Source organism: Salvelinus fontinalis, chromosome 4, assembly GCF_029448725.1.
Source record: "Salvelinus fontinalis isolate EN_2023a chromosome 4, ASM2944872v1, whole genome shotgun sequence".
Lineage (NCBI taxonomy): Eukaryota > Metazoa > Chordata > Actinopteri > Salmoniformes > Salmonidae > Salvelinus > Salvelinus fontinalis.
The window spans coordinates 53,445,195-53,460,378 of record NC_074668.1 but is presented as its reverse complement, the minus strand read 5'-3'; the positions used below and the strand labels follow the sequence as shown (position 1 = coordinate 53,460,378).

General features: G+C 39.6%; 1 protein-coding gene across 1 annotated transcript in view; it reads right to left on the bottom strand.

Moving 5' to 3' along the window:
• LOC129853993 (NLR family CARD domain-containing protein 3-like) overlaps positions 1-7,114 on the bottom strand; it is a 37,862-nt gene extending 30,748 nt beyond the window's left edge. The window contains exons 1-2 of the mRNA XM_055920581.1: positions 7,045-7,114; positions 3,545-3,814 (exon numbers count right to left, since the gene is read on the bottom strand). Of these exons, the coding sequence (XP_055776556.1) occupies positions 3,545-3,798 (254 nt within the window). The 5' untranslated portion in view covers positions 3,799-3,814; positions 7,045-7,114. The remainder of the gene's footprint in view (positions 1-3,544; positions 3,815-7,044) is intronic.
• Positions 7,115-15,184: the final 8,070 nt, after the last annotated feature.

Below are 15,184 nucleotides of genomic sequence, written 5' to 3'. Positions count from 1 at the left end.
ATTCATTGTCAAATTCATCAACCAGCATCGACCCGCTCTGCCTTCTCCAGGGGCATGTTGAGGTAAATTTACTAACTGGGAGGGTTGCGTGATGTAATTTATTGGTGGGCTGGAAGACGCACTCTTGTCTTTCCGATTATGAGGTTGTTTACTCGCAATATCAGATATTAACATTAGTTTTTATAATGCATGTATACTGAGGTTGAGGTTCTGACTAGTGATAATTTACCCAGTGTTCAATACCTACTATAGTCACTATTTATTTGCTCTCCCAAAAGCAACACAGCCCTAATACGAGATATACAGCTAACTAAAGTAATGAGTGATCATTTTAGAAAATCATGGGACATATAGTCTGTGGTTGCATGCTATTTTACGTCAATCCTATTGCTGCTTGTAGCCTATAACTGATGCTTTGTGGTCTTATGCCTCCATCTATTGGAAATATTTAGCAATTAAAAGTTATTAATTCATGTACAGACATTGGTGATGCAGCTGATAAATAAAGTGTATTTTTCTTGTTAATTCCTTAGATCTCAAACCTGCCCCACCTATCCCACACCAATTTCAAACCAGTTCACACCACATTTGAAAAATAAAACTAATGTGTCTTGTTGTGTTCTGCCCTGCAATAATAAATATAATAAATGCTTAGACAGGTTTAGATTAACAAAATAATCTAAATGCTATTTATTTATATTATTGTATTTACTAACATAATATTATTACTAAAATAATTTTGAAATGTTTTCTAGGCTTCCCTACCCTAGAATTAGGGTTAAGGTTAAGGCTATAATAGGTTATACCTAGGGTTAGGGGTCAAGGCTAAAACAGGTTATGCCTAGAGTTAGCGGTTAAGGCTAAAATAGGTTATACGTAGGGTTAGGGGTTAAGGCTAAAATAGGTTATACCTAGGACTAGGGATTAAGGTTAAAATAGGTTATACCTAGGACTAGGGGTTAAGGCTAAAATAGGTTATACCTAGAGTTAGGGGTTAAGGTAAAAATAGGTAATGCGTAGGGTTAGGGTTTAGGGTTAAGGCTAATGTAGGTCATATGTAGGGTTAGAGTTTCTGTAGAGTACTTTGTGACATCTGCTGATGTAAAAGGGCTTTATAAATACATTTGATTGATTGTTGGGTTTGGGGTTTTTAAGGCAAAAAACAGTATGTGTTTCTCTCTCTTGCTCCTCCCTGTGGCCTTCTGTGGGTACTACATAACTAATTCGCAACACTTGCTAGGCTCATAAATCTGAGGTAGCAACTTCATCAGATCTACAAATCTACAAATGAGCTAGACCTATTCATTTGGTTTGCAACTCAGTGAACCTGTGCAGCATTCGCTCAATTCGATGTCTAGGAACGAAGATTTCGATGCATATCAAATTACCCAGCAGCCACCCTGTTAGCCCGCAGATGGATTCTATTGGATTGGAAAATTATCAATCCTCCCTTAGCATCTCTTTGGCTCAAAGATCTGATGCTGTTCCCAAAATTAGAAAAAATTAAGTATGCCATTCGAGGGTCAACCAACTCATTTTATTCCACCTGGGACCCGATGATATCCTATTTTGAAAGGCTCCAAACACTTCCTCCAGATTAGTACTCTTGTCCCCAACCCCACCCCTTGAGATTACTGCTATAGGCCTCTACGACCACCTAATCACTTTTGACTCACACTGACTCACATTTTTGCTTGTATTAAAGTAACATTGTTGTATACTTTTGTTTTCTGATATGTACATCAATGGCTTTGCCTTTCTTTGTAAATGTGTTTGGAGGCATTCTGGGGGAGGGGGTGGCGCTCGAAGACAAAAAAGATAGAAATGTACAATGTCTTCACACATTCTCTTTGTGAATAAAAATATTATATTAAAAAATAATATTACCCAGCAGCCTTTAACATATCGTCAAAAGAAAGTGTCATTCTTAATTAACAAAATGTCTTTTGACTGTTTAAATCGCCCACATCTTGAAAAACAGGACAGGAACACGCTTTTTGCTTAGGTTTTATACCTTTTTTTGAAAACAAATATGGTTAACCATGACCAGAACATTTTTAATGTTTGATGGCTATGCGCCAGCTACCACTGGCACTGCAGGTCATCAAAACGTGTAACCAGGCGAACAGTGAACGTACTCACAAAGTAGCTCTCCACGGTTAATGCCGCTAGGGTTAATTGATAACGATAGCGAAGCTGACATTGTGACGCTGAACATGTAGCTGAGAATAGAACGTTCAGAAGGTGTGTAGGTGCCACGGTGCTCAATAGAACTAATAGGAGCTGAAAGGGTGACAAATGACCTGAAACAAGGCCTGTTTTTTCACGATTACTTCATAACTAGGAACATAACGTAATATTATAATAAATAATAATAAAAAATGTTGTTTCACGGTTACTTTTTAAATTGGGACATAATGTAATATTATGAAACTGGGCTCCATGGCAGATGCAATGAACTAGTTGTTATCAGAAAAAAACATTGTTAAAAATATCATGTGTCCAGCCTACTTGAGCCGCCACGAAAATAATATTCAAAAGTTCGGTCCTTGGACACAGAGGGGTTAAACACTAAAGTAACCGTCCATCTAGTGAAGAGAGGAGAACCGGACAGATGTAGCCAGCATCCGTCAACGAGAGAGGGAGAAGCCCTCCACGGGATTTAACAGGTGGAAGAAACAACCGGGGAGCTCCATCGGTCCACAAGAAATGCAGGCTACACTCATACTTTCCCTGACCGTAAAGCAAAAAGCAAATTGAGCAATAAGCTTCGGCGTCTCAACACTGTAGCGAACTTCGTCATTGTTCCCCAAGATCACTTCAGCCCACACGTTGTTAAAAATACAATCCTAAATTGGGCATGGCTATAAATTGGGCAATTGAAGGCATCTAGGGCGTAATATTTTGTTGGATGAAAATGAACATTGTATGCAAAGTCGTAGGCAAAATTATTGGCAAGGGACTTGATGCCTACTATGCCAAAGCTATTTAGAGTTGTTAAACGGGTGTGAAGAGTGTGTTGATATAACGGTAATATTATCAAAACCTTACTTGTAACAACCAGCAGAATTGGTTAAAAAAATAAATACATGCCAACATATTAGTCAATATTTAGGAGTAGGCAAAGTGGTCGTGTCGTGAAAATTCTATCAAATGTCTAACTTTGCAATGAGTACAGTCAGGGTGCCGTGGAACCCCTGCAGTACCTCCGCAGACCCCGGATTGAGAACCCCTGATTTAGCAGACGCTCGCTCTTATCCAGCGCGATTTAGAATAAGTGCATTCATTTTAGGGTAGGTAGGTGAGACAACCACATATCTCAGTCAAATATACAGGATAAGAACATTCCATTCCAGCTAAACATTGCATATATAGCGTTTTGCTAAGAAACACATTTTCAAACACATCTGAAATCTATTTATTACAAATCTGAGATAAGTAATATTGAAGGTACCCAAGAGCAATTATTTCTGATTAAAAAACAAACGTGAAAAATTGTGTAAATAGCATTTTGGAAATAAACTCTTAATAATTATAATCTCACCTCTTGGTGTCATGTTCCCCAGAGAGACTCATTTTAGTGGCAGGGCCCCCCTCCTCTCTCTCCCCAGAGAGTCTCATTTTAGTGGCAGGTCCCTCCTCTCTCTCCCCAGAGAGACTCATTTTAGAGGCAGGGCCCCCCTTCTCTCTCTCCCCAGAGAGACTCATTTTAGAGGCAGGGCCCACCTCCTCTCCCTCCCCAGAGAGACTCATTTTAGAGGCAGGGCCCTCCTCCTCTCTCTCCCCAGAGAGACTCATTTTAGAGAACTGAAACCTAAACAGAGATCCAACATGTTGATTGTGGTTCACACAGTAATTCTTGAATGTCAATTGTTCTCATTTATTAATTATATCTTATAAAACATTTACTAACAGACATATTAAAACAGTCAGGTTATTTAATGCAATCACATGGACATGTAGTTGTGACTGATATTTGTAGTTGTGACATCTCATCTCCATGGTAACTGTCAATAATAATAATAATAATAAGTTACTGTTTGTTAAGGTAGTTCTAGACACTACAGCAACAATAATAATGATCATAATACGTCACTGTTTGTTAAGGTAGTTCTAGACAGTACAGCAACAACAATAATAATAGTAAGTCACTTTGTTAATCTTCTTGTCAATACGGGGGCGCTGTTTCCACTTTGGAAAAAATCGTGCCCAAATTAAACTGCCTCGTACTCTATTCTAGATCATACAATATGCATATTATTATTACTATTGGATAGAAAACACTCTCAAGTTTCTAAAACTGTTTGAATTATATCTGTGAGTAAAACAGAACTCATTTTGCAGCAAACTTCCATACAGGAAGTGAAAAATCTGAAAACGATGCTCTGTTCCAGGGCCTGCCTATTCAATTGCCTTATATTTACCGATATGCATGCACTTCATACGCCTTCCACTAGATGTCAACAGGCAGTGGAAGGTGGAATGGGGTGTCTAGCTTGATCTGAGGTCGAACAAGAGCTTTTGGAGTGGCAGGTCAGGAATTTCCTTTCTCTACCAAGACGCGCGAAGCACCTCCATATTGTCTTCTGATAAGCGTTCGGTTTACATGGCGAATATCTCCGGCTCTGATTTTATTTGATACATGTGTTAATAACATCGTAAAGTATGTTTTTTCAACCGAGTTTTATCAGATTATTCAACGTTTATTGGGACTTTTGGAGTTTTCCGTTCTTTGTGTCAAGAAAAGATGGGCATGTTCGCGCCACATGGCTAGCTAAGGTTGCTAATTCGACAGGAGAAAAGGACATTCTAAAACCAAACAATGATTTATTCTGGACCAAGGACTCCTTGTACAAAATTCTGATGGAAGCTCAGCAAAAGTAAGAACAATTTATGATGTTATTTCATATTTCTGTGGAAAATGTTGATTACTATTCTCTGCCGTTTTGGCGAGTGCTGTCTCGCAATAACGCAAGCTGTTTGTTATGGTAAAGTTATTTTTAAAAATCTAACACAGCGGTTGCATTAAGAACCAGTGTATCTTTCATTTGCCATACCACAAGTATTTTTATGTAAAGTTTATGATGAGTTATTTGGTCAGATTAGGTGAATGTCCAAGATAGCGCCGGACATTCTGGTGAATCGATGCTACGTATTCACAATGTATAACCACGGTTTGCAGCTCTAAATATGCACATTTTCGAACAAAACATAAGTGTATTGTATAACCTGATGTTATAAGACTGTCATCTGATGAAGTTGGTCGAGGTTAGTGATTAATTTTATATCTTTTGCTGGTTTTTGCGAATGCTATCTTTGCGGTGAATAAATGCGTTTTGTGTGTTTGGCTATTGTGGTAAGCTAATATAATGCTATATTGTGTTTTCGCTGTAAAACACTTAAAAAATCGGAAATATTGGCTGGATTCACAAGATGTTATCTTTCATTTGCTGTACACCGTGTATTTTTCATAAATGTTTTATGATGAGTATTTAGGTATTTCACGTTGCTCTCTGTAATTATTCTGGCTGCTTTGGTGATATTTTTGATGGTAGCTGCAATGTAAAACTATGATTTATACCTCAAATATGCACATTTTCGAACAAAACATAAATTTATTGTATAACATGTTATAAGACTGTCATCTGATGAAGTTGTTTCTTGGTTAGTGACTAATTATATCTCTATTTGGTCGGTTTTGTGATAGCTACCTATGCGGTAGAAACATGGTGAAAATATGCTGTTGAGTCTTTGGCTATTGTGGTTAGCTAATAGAAATACATATTGTGTTTTCGCTGTAAAACATTTTAAAAATCGGAAATGATGGCTGGATTCACAAGATGTTTATTTTTCATTTGCTGTATTGGACTTGTGATTTCATGAAATTATATTATATGATATCCCTGTCGCTTTAGGCTAGGCTATGCTAGTCAGCTTTTTTGATGAGGAGGATCCCGGATCCGGGAGGGTGACTCGTTAGAGGTTTTAAGGTAGTTCTAGACACTACAGCAACAATAATAATAATAATAATAAGTCACTGTTTGTTAAGGTAGTTATAGACCGTACAGCAACAATAATAATAATAATAAGTCACTGTTTGTTAAGGTAGTTCTAGACAGTACAGCAACAATAACAATAATAATAATAATAAGTCACTGTTTGATAAGATAGTTAAAGACAGTACAGCAACACAAGGTCATGTCTCACACTTATTTGTATTCACTAACAGTAGGCTATTTATTGTCTTTCAATCTGTTCTTTTCTCAATGTATCTGAGAATATAGACAGAAGGGCTAAAACGGACATGATTGATCTGAGGGGGAAAGCTTTGATCCATTCTGAAAGTTTATTTTCAACAAGTAAGAGATTTTATATAATGTAAAGTAGACTAGGTTATAATGTATAACAGCAGTTTGTTAGTGATATGTAGATGTTATATTATGTAAAGTAGACTAGGTTATAATGTATAGTAGTGGGTTGTTAGTGATATGTAGATGTTATATTATGTAAAGTAGGCTAGGTTATAATGTATAGGAGTGGGTTGTTAGTGATATGTAGACGTTATATTATGTAAAGTAGACTAGGCTATAATGTATAGTAGTGGTTTGTTAGTGATATGCATATCAAGGTCTATACCTCGGCTATACCCTACATATCATAGATGACCAGCCTAAACCTGTTCACATCAGTTAACATAATGTTATAGGTCTATCAGTAGCAGGACAGATAATGTACCGTATTTAGCCTAATCTATAGCCTACATAACATAGATGACCAGCCTAAACCTGTTCAGATCAGTTCACAGAGAACATTAGGTTTGTCTCAAACCTACTCTGACTATTGAATGTCTGACGTTGACCTAACCTTATAATAGTTTGTAGGTAGCCTAGACCTACAGTACGATAGTCTGCCCGTCTTTCCTACATACCAACACATTTATTCAATGTTACCGAGAAATATGTGCCACAGTTTCAACAGCCATTTTGTAACTGCGTAGGCTACAAACATACTTTTAATTTTATATGAGGAAATCACATAACTTACAGTCACTGGTGCAGCCGGCTGTTTTCTTGCAGATGAAGTAGCTTTCATAGGCAACTCATTCAACCAGCCTAAACAACAGTAAATAAAATATGTCAAATGGTCAAAAGTGGATCCTGATATAGCCATATACATTAGAGAGAGGTATATTGCTACAGATGTTGGATCTTCATTTTAACCAGTTTGCTACAGCAGGAGAATAATCCTGCAGCAACAGGTCATTTGCATTATGATGTAGATTACCATCTGGCACATGAAGACTAAAGGACTATGATGTGGCCCTCACCAACTGGCCATCTGGCCCATAGAGACTAAAGGACTATGCTGTGGCCCTCACCAACTGGCCATCTGGCCCATAGAGACTAAAGGACTATGCTGTGGCCCTCACCAACTGGCCATCTGGCCCATAGAGACTAAAGGACTATGCTGTGGCCCTCACCAACTGGCCATCTGGCCCATAGAGACTAAAGGACTATGCTGTGGCCCTCACCAACTGGCCATCTGGCCCATAGAGACTAAAGGACTATGCTGTGGCCCTCACCAACTGGCCATCTGGCCCATAGAGACGAAAGGACTATGCTGTGGCCCTCACCAACTGGCCATCTGGCCCATAGAGACTAAAGGACTATGCTGTGGCCCTCACCAACTGGCCATCTGGCCCATAGAGACGAAAGGACTATGCTGTGGCCCTCACCAACTGGCCATCTGGCCCATAGAGACTAAAGGACTATGCTGTGGCCCTCACCAACTGGCCACCTGGCCCATAGAGACTAAATGACTATGCACTGCACACCACATCAAGCCATCTCTGAACTGTACACTAAATAACTGCACTATACTACATTAGCTCTCTGTTCATCTCTCTTAGATATATATATTCTCTTATAGCTCTATGCTCACTCTACCTAGTTGTGTATAATGTTGAACGGAAACTTTGTGTAATATCTTCTGTCTGTATTCTGTCTCTATATGTTGTCTATCACTAGCAGCACCATATCACCATGTAAAATGATGTGTACATATGTAGGAACTTATTTTGATCAAACCCCATTGCAGAAGAACTTTCCTGCAATGCAGGAAAAGTAAAACTTGTAGTGTATTTGGCTTCAGAAGTTTTAATTTCAGACTTGAGTTTCCCTTAAGAAAAATGTGTCAACACGTAAAAATTGTCCATTAATTATAATTCACATAATAATTCACATTTCCTGTTGATGCAGGAATATTTTCCTGCTGTAGTAAACTGACTCAAATTAAGATCCTACATCTGTATGCGCAAATATACTTGGTGAATAAAGGTAATTGTGATTCTGCAAAGGTTGAGTCTCTAGATTCCCTTGCTGCTCTGGAGAAATAATGAAATGGTTGTCATGGTGATTTAAACTGGGACTGGTTGTCTCCCAACTCTGAGACAGGGACTGGTTATCTCCCAACTCTGAGACAGGGGCTGGTTGTCTCCCAACTCTGAGACAGGGGCTGGTTATCTCCCAACTCTGAGACAGGGACTGGTTATCTCCCAACTCTGAGGACATGTCATTGTGATGCCATTTGTTACATTTCACCTAATTGATAAAGGCAGCTACAAGGCTGAACCCAGAAGACAACTCTAAATCAACACATACTTATGTTATCCTAACATCCTTTCACTCATACTATTGTGTCTCTTTGTTCAACAGGTAGTCTATGGTATTAATAGTGTAGCAAACAGAGGGGCAGGGCAGTGAATCCAGGTCACTGGCGAAAAAGGCAAACACCCTACGCATCGCAGCAATAGGGTTTAACCCAGTATCAGTATAAATAGGGTTAACCCAGTATCAGTATAAATAGGGTTAACCCAGTATCAGTATGAATAGGGTTAACCCAGTATATGTATCAGTAGGGTTAACCCAGTATCAGTATAAATAGTGTTAACCCAGTATCAGTATGAATAGGGTTAACCCAGTATCAGTATCAGTAGGGTTAACCCAGTATCAGTATAAATAGTGTTAACCCAGTATCAGTATGAATAGGGTTAACCCAGTATCAGTATGAATAGGGTTAACCCAGTATAAGTATCAATAGTGTTAACCCAGTATCAGTATCAATAGGGTTAATCCAGTATCAGTATAAATAGTGTTAACCCAGTATTAGTATGAATAGGGTTAACCCAGTATCAGAATAAGTAGGGTTAACCCAGTTTCAGTATGAATAGGGTTAACCCAGTATCAGTATAAATAGTGTTAACCCAGTATAAGTATAAATAGTGTTAACCCAGTTTCAGTATCAACTGGGTTAACCCAGTATCAGTATAAATAGGGTTAACCCGGTATCAGTATGAATAGTGTTAACCAAGTATCAGTGTAAACAGGGTTAACCCAGTATCAGTATAAATAGGTTTAACCCAGTATCAGTGTAAACAGTGTTAACCCAGTACCAGTATAAATAGGGTTAACCCAGTATCAGTATAAATAGGGTTAACCCTATATCAGTATAAATAGGGTTAACCCAGTATCAGTGTAAACAGGGTTAACCCAGTATCAGTATAAACAGGGTTAACCCAGTATCAGTATAAATAGGGTTAACCCAGTATCAGTATAAATAGTGTTAACCCTGTATCAGTATAAATAGGGTTAACCCAGTATCAGTATAAATAGGGTTAACCCAGTATCAGTATAAATTGTGTTAACCCAGTATCAGTATAAATTGTGTTAACCCAGTATCAGTATAAATTGTGTTAACCCAGTATCAGTATAAATTTGTGTTAACCCTGTATCAGTATAAATAGGGTTAACCCAGTATCAGTATAAATAGGGTTAACCCAGTATCAGTATAAATAGTGTTAACCCTGTATCAGTATAAATAGGGTTAACCCTATATCAGTATAAATAGGGTTAACCCAGTATCAGTGTAAACAGGGTTAACCCAGTATCAGTGTAAACAGGGTTAACCCAGTATCAGTATAAACAGGGTTAACCCAGTATCAGTATAAATAGGGTTAACCCAGTATCAGTATAAATAGTGTTAACCCAGTAACAGTATCAATAGGGTTAACCCAGTATCAGTATCAATAGGGTTAACCCAGTATCAGTATAAATTGTGTTAACCCTGTATCAGTATAAATAGGGTTAACCCAGTATCAGTATAAATAGGGTTAACCCAGTATCAGTATAAATAGGGTTAACCCAGTATCAGTATCAATAGGGTTAACCAGTATCAGTATGAATAGGGTTAACCCAGTACTAGTGTCAGGACTCTCACCTTGTAGCCTGAATTCACAACCAGAACATGTCAAGTCATTGAGATATTTTCCGTTCTGCTGAGAGAGCACCTTACTGATGACGAGCGCTCTGTATTTTCTTATGGATGAGGCCTGAGCTGGAATGTGACACTAAATGAAGCTGGCTAACTTTAGAAAACCAGTATATCTAGTTTGCATCATAGTACACCCCTCAGGCTACGTTCAGGTTTCAGCATCAGGCAGGTATAAACAGCAGAGTCGTAGGCTACAACCTGGGTTGTATTCATTCGTTTACTCCACAGCCAAACGTTTTGAAATGTTACAGAAACAGTTTACTCCAAACGCTGTACAATGTGGACTAAACGGTTTCTGTTTCCAAACGTTTTGCTACGGTGGGCACTAATGAATACACACAACTTGTTTTGAGGAAGTGTAATTTATTTTTAGGCTTTCCACAATATTTATTTGTCTCTCTTTCACACAACATACCTTCCTGAGTGAAAAGCATTAACAGTAGATTAGAAAGCGAAAATGTTTGTTTGTTGCTTGTTGTGTTTTAAGCCTGTTTTGAGAAACAAGTCTATAGACCTATGATACAGTACACTCTTAGAATAAACGGTTCCAAGCGGATCCTCCGGCTGTCCCCATGAGAGATTATTTTGGGTTCCAGGTAAACCCCTTCTTGCTTCCATGTAGGACCCTCTGTGGAAAGGGTTCTGTATGGAACCCAAAAGGGTTCTACCTAGTACCAAAAAGGGTTCTACAAAGGGTTCTCCTATGGGGACAGCCAAATAACCCTTTTAGATTCTAGATAGTGTAGGAGCGATCACCCTGGGGTACACAGATGGGCACAGAACGAATTCTCCCCACGCATCTAATTTATATCGAAAACATTTTAAGGAGAGTAGGACTATTATAACACTGTCCACCAAAAATATAATCAACTATATGAAAACACAGAACAATATAGTCAACTATATGAATACACATAACAATATCATCAACTATATGAATACACATGACAATATCATCAACTATATGAATACACATAACAATATCAGCAACTATATGAATATACATAACAATATAATCAACTATATGAATACACATAACAATATCATCAACTATATGAATACACATAACAATATCATCAACTATATGAATACACATAACAATATCATCAACTATATGAATACACATAACAATATCATCAACTATATTAATACACATAACAATATCATCAACTATATGAATACACATAACAATATCATCAACTATATGAATACACATAACAATATCATCAACTATTTTAACACACATAACAATCGTCGTCTTACCTTTTATCTCTCAATAGAAACAGAGTCTGAATGATCATTAGGTCGTAGAAAGGGACTTTTGTTTGCTCAACTCATTTAAATATCAGGTTCTGCCTGTTTTCTCTCCCACTCCCTCCCTCTCTCTCTCTCTCTCTTTCTCTCCCTTTCTCTCTCTCTCTCTCTCTCTCTCTCTCTCTCTCTCTCTCTCTCTCTCTCTCTCTCTCTCTCTCTCTCTCTCTCTCTCTCTCTCTCTCTCTCTCTCTCTCTGTCCCTTTCCCTCTCTTTCCCTCTTGAAACGTAAAAACTTTATTGCCAAAGACACAACAGAATGGCTTTTCTAGAGGTGTTGTTTTCCTGAGTGGTCTAGTCTCAGTCAAGACCTATATTTGCTAGTTCATATTTGCTTGTTCATATTACTTTTAAAATGTGTAGTAGGTTGTGTATATCTGTTTGAAAATACATCCAATTGAATCCCTTTTTAGATTAAAAGTTTAAGGCAGCAGAAGGTGAATAAAGTTCAAGCTGGGGTAGACTTTCTATAGACAATGTAGGTGACCTTTAATTGGTTGTCAGGGGGGAGGGTCAGAGATACAGAGACAGGCAAAAGGGAAATCAGATAGAAAAAAGTGAGTACTAAGAGTGAATACTGCCTAAAATTTGCAATCCAAAAAGGTCAAGGGGATACTGGGGTAGCTTAACATAAAGTAGGCGACTCATATTCTATTCTTCTGAAATACATTATCTTCAAATCATGTTTCTTTAGACCTGCCTAAAATAAATAATGGATTTATTGTGATGGTGAATATAACATTTTTACTTTTTTAAATGTAGATGTTCCAAAGGTGCTCATCAGTGGTTTGTATGAGGCTTGTAGACAGTGGTTTGTATGAGGCTTGTAGACAGTGGTTTGTATGAGGCTTGTATACAGTGGTTTGTATAAGGCTTGTATACAGTGGTTTGTATGAGGCTTGTAGACAGTGGTTTGTATGAGGCTTGAAGACAGAGTTTTGTATGAGGCTTGTAGACAGTGGTTTGTATGAGGCTTGTAGACAGTGGTTTGTATGAGGCTTGTAGTCAGTGGATTGTATGAGGCTTGTAGTCAGTGGTTTGTATGAGGCTTGTAGACAGTGGTTTGTATGAGGCTTGTAGACAGTGGTTTGTATGAGGCTTGTAGACAGTGGTTTGTATGAGGCTTGTAGACAGTGGTTTGTATGAGACTTGTAGACAGTGGTTTGTATGAGGCTTGAAGACAGTGGTTTGTATGAGGCTTGAAGACAGTGGTTTGTATGAGGCTTGTAGACAGTGGTTTGTATGAGGCTTGAAGACAGTGGTTTGTATGAGGCTTGTAGACAGTGGTTTGTATGAGGCTTGTAGACAGTGGTTTGTATGAGGCTTGTAGTCAGTGGATTGTATGAGGCTTGTAGTCAGTGGTTTGTATGAGGCTTGTAGACAGTGGTTTGTATGAGGCTTGTAGACAGTGGTTTGTATGAGGCTTGTAGACAGTGGTTTGTATGAGGCTTGTAGACAGTGGTTTGTATGAGGCTTGTAGACAGTGGTTTGTATGAGGCTTGTAGTCAGTGGATTGTATGAGGCTTGTAGTCAGTGGTTTGTATGAGGCTTGTAGACAGTGGTTTGTATGAGGCTTGTAGACAGTGGTTTGTATGAGGCTTGTAGACAGTGGTTTGTATGAGGCTTGTAGACAGTGGAGGACTGGAGTTGATAAACGTTTTTATGTTAATTAGCAGTAATTTACCTTGAGGCTTTTGCATGACAATAACCGGCTGACAGTCACAGCTCTTGGTCTGTGTCTGGGTCTCCAACATCATGACCTCCACAGCTCCAGGTCTGTGTCTGGGTCTCCTACATTCATGACCTCCACAGCTCCAGGTCTGTGTCTGTGGTCCCCTACATCATGACCTCCACAGCTCCAGGTCTGTGTCTGTGTCTCCTACATCATGACCTCCACAGCTCCAGGTCTGTGTCTGGGTCTCCTACATCATGACCTCAACAGCTCCAGGTCTGTGTCTGGGTCTCCTACATCATGACCTCCACAGCTCCAGGTCTGTGTCTGGGCCTCCTACATCATGACAGCTCCAGGTCTGTGTCTGGGTCTCCTACATCATGACCTCCACAGCTCCAGGTCTGTGTCTGGGTATCCTACATCATGACCTCCACAGCTCCAGGTCTGTGTCTGGGTCTCCTACATCATGACTGCTCCAGGTCTGTGTCTGTGTCTCCTACATCATGACAGCTCCAGGTCTGTGTCTGGGTCTCCGACATCATGACAGCTCCAGGTCTGTGTCTGGGTCTCCTACATCATGACCTCCACAGCTCCAGGTCTGTGTCTGGGTCTCCTACATCATGACCTCCACAGCTCTAGGTCTGTGTCTGTGTCTCCTACATCATGACCTCCACAGCTCAAGGTCTGTGTCTGGGTCTTCTACATCATGACCTCCACAGCTCTAGGTCTGTGTCTGGGTCTCCTACATCATGACCTCCACAGCTCCAGGTCTGTGTCTGGGTCTCCTACATCATGACCTCCACAGCTCCAGGTCTGTGTCTGGGTCTCCTACATCATGACAGCTCTAGGTCTGTGTCTGGGTCTCCTACATCATGACTCCACAGCTTCAGGTCTGTGTCTGGGTCTCCTACATCATGACCTCCACAGCTCCAGGTCTCTGTCTGGGTCTCCTACATCATGACCTCCACAGCTCCAGGTCTGTGTCTCCTACATCATGACTTCCACAGCTCTAGGTCTGTTTCTGGGTCTCCTATATCATTACCTCCACAGCTCTAGGTCTGTGTCTGGGTCTCCTACATCATGACCTCCACAGCTCTAGGTCTGTGTCTGGGTCTCCTACATCATGACCTCCACAGCTCCAGGTCTGTGTCTGGGTCTCCTACATCATGACAGCTCTAGGTCTGTGTCTGGGTCTCCTACATCATGACCTCCACAGCTCCAGGTCTGTGTCTGGGTCTCCTACATCATCCTCTTCACTATCATTTCCTCCTGACTGCTGCTGTTCTAAGTGCTCCACTGACCTGCTGTTGTCATCTGTCCTCCTGGACCTGTAGAACAATGGACCTGTAGAATGTAATTAGTCATAAGACCTCTATGATTCATTTCATTTTGTCAGTTCTACCAGCTAAAGTGAGATTTTTGATTACATAACATTTGAGAACATATCATTTAAGGGCCTACTTATTTTTCATGTTTTGTTCACCTACAATCTAAACACAAATCTGGCCATTTTTTCCCCTCCCTTCCTGGCTGCCCTCCCCCTTCCCTTCTCAGTTCCAGTGTGTTTAATATATACACATGATATACACTGTGTGTACAAAACATTAGGAATACCTGTTTATTCCATGACATAGACTGACCAGGTGAATCCAGGTGAAAGATATGATCCCTTATTGATGTCACCCAGGGCTGTGTCGGTCATGACATTTTGTCAGCCGGTGATTGTCTTGCTGATAACTGACAGTCTCATGGTAATTGACCCTTAATTAACATCAACACATTAAGCATCTCCTGGATTCCACGCACAGCCTACAAGCCACGGATGCAGACCTTTAGAACATCTATATTTAAAAAGTCTAATAACTCCATGTA